At 43.2% G+C, this 7,998-nt stretch overlaps 1 protein-coding gene across 1 annotated transcript; it reads right to left on the reverse strand.

Annotated features, from left to right (window-relative positions):
* Positions 1-775: 775 nt before the first annotated feature.
* On the reverse strand, positions 776-1,769 carry LOC311120239 (musculin-like; the record flags this gene model as incomplete). The annotated part of the gene is made up of 2 exons (XM_084194857.1): positions 776-853; positions 1,311-1,769. The coding sequence occupies 2 exons, from the start codon at positions 1,767-1,769 to the stop codon at positions 776-778; spliced, it is 537 nt and encodes a 178-aa protein (XP_084050983.1).
* Between the last annotated feature and the right edge of the window lie 6,229 nt (positions 1,770-7,998).

Here is a 7,998-nt window from a genome sequence, read left to right on the forward strand (position 1 = left end):
TTATTACAAAATGATAAACATGCTCCCAAAGACTCTCCTTACTGCATTACAATTAAAGTTGGAATAGAGTTCAAAGTGAATACTCTGTAGAGGAGAGAGAGAGAGAGAGAGAGAGAGAGAGAGAGAGAGAGAGAGAGAGAGAGAGAGAGAGAGAGAGAGAGAGAGAGACAGAGAGAGAGAGAGAGAGAGAGAGAGAGAGGGAGATCTTCAGTCTATTATCTCAATGCTGATTTGTCCTCTGTTGTGTTTTCTCTTCTCATCACTGATTGGTCAGGATATAAAAGCAATATAGAATAAATTCAACTTAGCCCAGAAACTGATCCCACCTGCCCAGAAGCTGATTCCACCTGCCCAGTCTAGGAAAATGAAATGTTCAGTAAAAGTCAATAAAAAAAAATCACTGATATGGAATATTCTAATATTTTTAGACAAAAGACAAAAAATAGGAAAACGCTATATCTGGTGCAAACCCAACACCTCTCATCAAGTGGTCCTCTGTAGCTCAGCTGTTAGAGCACGGCGCTTGTAACGCCAAGGTAGTGGGTTCGATCCCCGGGATCACCCATACACAAAAATGTATGCACGCATGACTGTAAGTCGCTTTGGATAAAAGCGTCTGCTAAAATGGCATATTATTATACTTGGAATTAGTCCCAAACGGCATCCACCTTATTCCCTATGTAGGGCAGCATTTTAGTGGACTAGGTAGGGATCAGGGAGCCGGCAGCCAAGGTAGAAGAGGACTGTCCCAGCAGAGAGAGAGATCCCTCCTGTCCTATGATGTAGCGCCACACTGTCTGGCTGTAGAGTTGTTGTTGTTGTCCTCTGATCTACCTACCACAAATGGCCAAGTCTGTGGACAGACAAGAGAGACAGATTGAATAAATAGACATGCTATTTTAATAAATATTGCACCAAAAAAAAAAAAGGCAGCAGGAATAGGAATCATATTTTATTTACCATCAAGGTGTTATTATAGTATCTTAGCCTACATATTGAGTCACAATGTAGACTCATCAATGGTCTGACTCTCACCACCCCTTTCCACAAAAAGCAATGGATGCAACTTGCAAAAGTTGAAAAACGTGTATAGCTACATCATTTGTTTGTTGCATTTTCCTACACATTTTACGAAGCATTTTTTTTTTTTACATGCAATATAATTAGTTGCTCTGGATAAGAGCTTCTGCTAAATGACCAACACATAAATGTCAAATTATAAATGGACATTTGTGTCTTTTAATACCCAAGTTGACAGGGTCAAGTCTGCAGACAGACAGAGACATTGTCTAGTAAATAATGCTTCATACCAGGTTGACAGGGTGTACGAAGCTGCTCTCGAAGACGTTGTCTTGTAATAGCTGTCGGAGGTGTGATATATAGCTGGCTGCTAGACGCAGCGTGTCCAGCTTGGACAGCTTGGTATCGACCGGTACCCACGGCAGGCTCGATTTCAGTCTGGAAAACGCTTTGCTCAGCACCCTCATCCTCGCCCTCTCTCTGGCGTTCGCAGCGTTCCTTTGCGTCTGCCGCCCATCCTTTTGATGACCCCCCTTCAAAGGTAGTTTTCCTCCGGCAGCAGTGCCGTGCGTTCGCTTGGTCTTGACTTCGTAACCGTCGTCAGTACCGAACTCGTCGTCTGAGTACTTGGTGGAAGTGTAATGCCTCTGCGCGATGTTCCGTTTGGATTTGCTGCTTTCAAGTGGTGCATCTGTCCGTTTGTGATGTGTCTCAATGTCCTCTCCATCGCTCACTGAGCCGGTGGACATGTCTGTCTGTTTCACCTGTGCCCTGTAGCAGGACAGAGGAGTCACTGGAGAGGTACAGGTGGGATATACCTGATTGAACCACCTCTAATTTGATGCTACGTCTGTATATAGGTGGTTTTGAAATAGACGTTCCACTTCTTCTGCTCCAGGAGTGTGAAGGCTGCTTCTTCAACCAAAATTAAAAACGAAAAAAAAAGCATTTAAAAAGTCCCTGGTTGATCCATCTCATACTCAGATGTCAATATGTCATTTCTAGTTTAGGAATGCTGCCATTGTTATCATGTAGTCAGACTTAGCCGACCAGTAGATCTAAAGTTTAGTTCAGAATAAAGTGTGTATTCTCTGTACCTCTCTAGTATAGCAAGTCAAGTCTCTGTAAAAACTGAAACCAGCCCCCTCTCCCATCCAACTAATTTAAGTGTCCTGGAATTGGCTGGGTGACAGTGTTTTCAGGAACATTTCCCCACCCCTCTCTCTCTCTCTCTCTCTCTCTAAACTAGAGTGATTTTTCCTGTACTTTGGCATTGGAGATGACTTGTTACTCCTTTGCTACTTATTAGGCATCGATAAACAATGTATGACTGGGACATTATCTGGAAATAAGATTATGGTGGAATTTCCCAGATGTTCTGAAATGGTTTCGAAACAATAAATATTTTCTGGATCTGTAATTCCATCCTTTTCTCAGACAAGGTGTCCCGTTCGTTTACAGACGGGACAGACCAAGGCGCAGCGTGATATGCACACATGTTTATTTTCACTGAATAAACACCACGACAAAACAAGAAACGAAACGTGAAGTCCAATGTAGCGCACACACAACATACCTTAACACGGAACAAGATCCCACAACCCACTAGTGCCAATAGGCTGCCTAAGTATGTTCCCCAATCAGAGACAACGAGCGACAGCTGCCTCTGATTGGGAACCACACCGGCCAACATAGAAATACACATAATAGATCAAAACATAGAAAATACAACATAGAAAATCACACCCTGACTCAACAAATAAAGAGTCCCCAGAGTCAGGGCACTGTATTGGACACAAGGACACACTGTGACCTACTGCACTGTATTGTAATGATACGTTTATATTAGAGGTTGATTTATCTACTGGGACAGGGGCAAAGTGAAAACCTACTGTGCCATTACTGGGTGCCAAATGGCATCCTATTCCCTATATAGTGCACTACTTTTTACCTATGTAAATCAGCCAACTCAGTGTATTGTGAACAAACACTTCCTCTTACAGCAGCCTACTTCATACACTTTGAGCTTGTTGTCAGAAAGTTTTTCCTCATCCTAGCTCCTCTCAGAACATTACTCAGTTTCCTCATCCTAGTTCCTCTCAGAACATTACTCAGTTTCCTCATGCTAGTTCCTCTCAGAACATTACTCAGTTTCCTCATGCTAGTTCCTCTCAGAACATTACTCAGTTTCCTCATCCTAGTTCCTCTCAGAACATTACTCAGTTTCCTCATGCTAGTTCCTCTCAGAACATTACTCAGTTTCCTCATCCTAGTTCCTCTCAGAACAATACTCAGTTTCCTCATCCTAGTTCCTCTCAGAACATTACTCAGTTTCCTCATCTTAGTTCCTCTCAGAACATTACTCAGTTTCCTCATCTTAGTTCCTCTCAGAACATTACTCAGTTTCCTCATCCTAGTTCCTCTCAGAACATTACTCAGTTTCCTCATCTAAGTTCCTCTCAGAACATTACTCAGTTTCCTCATCTTAGTTCCTCTCAGAACATTACTCAGTTTCCTCATCCTAGTTCCTCTCAGAACATTACTGTTTCCTCATCCTAGTTCCTCTCAGAACATTACTCAGTTTCCTCATCCTAGCTCCTCTCAGAACATTACTTAGTTTCCTCATCCTAGTTCCTCTCAGAACATTGCTCAGTTTCCTCATCCTAGTTCCTCTCAGAACATTACTCAGTTTCCTCATCCTAGTTCCTCTCAGAACATTACTCAGTTTCCTCATCCTAGTTCCTCTCAGAACACTACTCAGTTTCCTCATCCTAGCTCCTCTCAGAACATTACTCAGTTTCCTCATCCTAGTTCCTCTCAGAACATTACTCAGTTTCCTCATCCTAGTTCCTCTCAGAACATTACTCAGTTTCCTCATCCTAGTTCCTCTCAGAACATTACTCAGTTTCCTCATCCTAGCTCCTCTCAGAACATTACTCAGTTTCCTCATCCTAGTTCCTCTCAGAACATTACTCAGTTTCCTCATCCTAGTTCCTCTCAGAACATTACTCAGTTTCCTCATCTTAGTTCCTCTCAGAACATTACTCAGTTTCCTCATCCTAGTTCCTCTCAGAACATTACTCAGTTTCCTCATCCTAGTTCCTCTCAGAACATTACTCAGTTTCCTCATCCTAGTTCCTCTCAGAACATTACTCAGTTTCCTCATCCTAGTTCCTCTCAGAACATTACTCAGTTTCCTCATCCTAGTTCCTCTCAGAACATTACTCAGTTTCCTCATCTTAGTTCCTCTCAGAACATTACTCAGTTTCCTCATCTTAGTTCCTCTCAGAACATTACTCAGTTTCCTCATCCTAGTTCCTCTCAGAACATTACTCAGTTTCCTCATCCTAGTTCCTCTCAGAACATTACTCAGTTTCCTCATCTTAGTTCCTCTCAGAACATTACTCAGTTTCCTCATCCTAGTTCCTCTCAGAACATTACTCAGTTTCCTCATCCTAGTTCCTCTCAGAACATTACTCAGTTTCCTCATCCTAGTTCCTCTCAGAACATTACTCAGTTTCCTCATGCTAGTTCCTCTCAGAACATTACTCAGTTTCCTCATCCTAGTTCCTCTCAGAACATTACTCAGTTTCCTCATCCTAGTTCCTCTCAGAACATTACTCAGTTTCCTCATCCTAGTTCCTCTCAGAACATTACTCAGTTTCCTCATCCTAGTTCCTCTCAGAACATTACTCAGTTTCCTCATCTTAGTTCCTCTCAGAACATTACTCAGTTTCCTCATCTTAGTTCCTCTCAGAACATTTATTATTTAGCTAGATGGCAGCATACAGCACAATAAAATCGACTGTGTGGTGGTATGGGAGAGAGGTACACTACTCCAGGGGTTCTCCAACGTCTCCTCGGGGACCCCCATCCCTTCCATGTATTTGAAGTATTCTACAGTTAGCTCACCCTGATTCAACTTGTCAACTAATCATCAAGCCCTTCACTAGGTCAATCAGGTGAGCTAGTTCAGGTCTACAACAACATTGTGAAATGTTTTGGTGGTCCCGCGGAGAGGTTTGAGAACCTGTGGTGTAGTGTACAGTCGTGGTCAAAAGTTTTGAGAATGACACAAATACTAATTTTCACAAAGTCTGCTGCCTCAGTTTTGATGATGGCAATTTGCATATACTCCAGAATGTCATGAAGAGTGATCAGATGAATTGCAATTAATTGCAAAGTCCCTCTTTGCCATGAAAATGAACTTAATCCCCCAAAAACATTTCCACTGCATTTCAGCCCTGCCACAAAAGGACCAGCTGCCATCATGTCAGTGATTCTCTCGTTAACACAGGTGAGATTGTTGATGAGGACAATGCTGGAGATCACTCTGTCATGCTGATTGAGTTAGAATAACAGACTGGAAGCTATAAAAGGAGGGTGGTGATTGAAATCATTGTTCTTCCTCTGTTAACCATGGTTACCTGCAAGGAAACACATGCCGTCATCATTGCTTTACACAAAAAGGGCTTCACAGGCAAGGATATTGCTGCTAGTAAGATTGCACCTAAATCAACAATTTATCGGATCATCAAGAACTTCAAGGAGAGAGGTTCAATTGTTGTGAAGAAGGCGTCAGGGCGCCCAAGAAAGTCCAGCTAGCGCCAAGACTGTCTCCTAAAGTTGATTCAGCTGCAGGATTGGGGCACCACCAGTGCAGAGCTTGCTCCGGAATGGCAGCAGACAGGTGTGAGTGCATCTGCACGCACAGTGAGGCGAAGACTTTTGGAGGATGGCCTGGTGTCAAGAAGGGCAGCAAAGAAGCCACTTCTCTCCAGGAAAAACATCAGGGACAGACTGATATTCTGCAAAAGGTATAGGGATTGGACTGCTGAGGACTGGGGTAAAGTCATTTTCTCTGATGAATCCCCTTTCCGATTGTTTGGGGCATCTGGAAAAAAGCTTGTCCGGAGAAGACAAGGTGAGCACTACATTCAGTCCTGTGTCATGCCAACAGTAAAGCATCCTGAGACCATTCATGTGTGGGGTTACTTCTCAGCCAAGGGAGTGGGCTCACTCACAATTTTGCCTAAGAACACAGCCATGAATAAAGAATGGTACCAACACATACTCCGAGAGCAACTTCTCCCAACCATCCAAGAACAGTTTGGTAATGACCAATACCTTTTCCAGCATGATGGCGCACCTTGCCATAAGGCACAAGTGATAACTAAGTGGCTCAGAGAACAAAACATCGACATTTTGGGTCCATGGCCAGGAAACTCCCCAGACCTTAATCCCATTGAGAACTTGTGGTCGATCCTCAAGAGGCGGGTGGACAAACAAAACCCCACAAATTCTGACAAACTCCAAGCATTGATTATGCAAGAATGGGCTGCCATCAGTCAGGATGTGGCCCAGAAGTTAATTGACAGCATGCCAGGGCGGATTGCAGAGGTCTTGAAAAAGAAGGGTCAACACTGCAAATATTGACTCTTTGCATAAACTTAATGTAATTGTCAATAAAAGCCTTTGACACTTATGGAATGCTTGTAATTATACTTCAGTATACCATAGTAACATCTGACAAAAATATATCATAACACTGAAGCAGCGAACTTTGTGAAGACCAATACTTGTGTCATCCTCAAAACATTTGACCACGACTGTACATCTCTCCCATACCATGATCCCACCCCCACACATCTTGTTCCCCTTTGGTAATAGAAATGTCTGAAGACCTTATCAAAAGTGGCTAATCCTGTGTGCGTTTCACAGAGGGATAGGGTTACTGCAGATGTGGTGTCCTTTCACAGGCGGCCCGCGTGCTTCGGCCACAGCTGTCAGCGTTTCCCATGACATCTGGAGCACTGGCATGACTTGGGGGGGGGGGGGGGGGGGGGGGGGGGGTAGCGGTTAGGGGGGGAACCCTGTGCTCTCTCAGGGGATTCCCCAATGCATCATAGACTGTGTCCCAAATGGCACCCTATTCCCTATATAGTTCACTACTATTGACCAGAGCCCTATGGTGGATAGGGTGCCATTTGGGATGCAACTGTTGTACTGGTTTCTTAGCATGCTTCCTTTCCTTGTTTCCTTCCTTTCATCTGCAGTGCAACCCTTCCTCAACCCATTTAATTTACATTTTTAGTAATTTAGCAGACGCTCTTATCCAGAGCGACTTACAGTTAGTGAGTGCATACACTATATATTTTTTATTATTATTATTTTTATTTTATTTTATTCATACCGGCCCCCCGTGGGAAACGAACCCACAACCCTGGCGTTGCAAACGCCATGCTCTACCAACTGAGCTACATCCCTGCCGGCCATTCCCTCCCCTACCCTGGACGACGCTGGGCCAATTGTGCGCCGCCTCTCAAGTCGAGGAGGAAGTTACAACCAACCACAGATCTAAGATAAGTTCTTGGCCTCGTTTGTAACTTAAGCGTTACGATGATCGCACCAGATGCATCGTTAATTACGAGCCAACTTTTTTAAAGAGTGTTTTCCCAAACAAGCACGTGGAGAGAACGTTCGCTAAGTGCGTTCGTTAGACCACGTGTCGATACTGATAGGATCGAAAGAAAAGCAGCGCTGCTCTCGGATCAGCTTTCTCCATTCAAATCTTACCTTAACATTATAATATTCCACAACACTGAAGACGGATCAGCTCCTAGAGAGATGTTACCAATGCATGGCTGCAAATAGGCTATTGAGGCAGCTTGTTATGCTTACCTTATAATAATGCACTAAATCACAGATTGGGAACATCATTGCACACGTTGTCACACAATGAAACACATTGAGGCAAAAATAACAGACAGTAGCCTAGTCGCAAAATAGAACTCAATTGATTGAACAATGAAATTGATTTCAAAATGATTGAAATAACCCATATAGGCCCATGTAGCCTGTCTTTGGATGCAGTCATCTCGGTTTTCATTTGAAGCATGATTTTATTTTTCACTTGTTTTTTTTAAAAACAAATAAATGGATCAGTTGGTAGAGAATGGCGCTGAACAAAAACAAAAG

The sequence above is a fragment of the Coregonus lavaretus genome (assembly GCF_964263955.1).
Source record: "Coregonus lavaretus genome assembly, contig: HAP1_SCAFFOLD_667, whole genome shotgun sequence".
NCBI lineage: Eukaryota > Metazoa > Chordata > Actinopteri > Salmoniformes > Salmonidae > Coregonus > Coregonus lavaretus.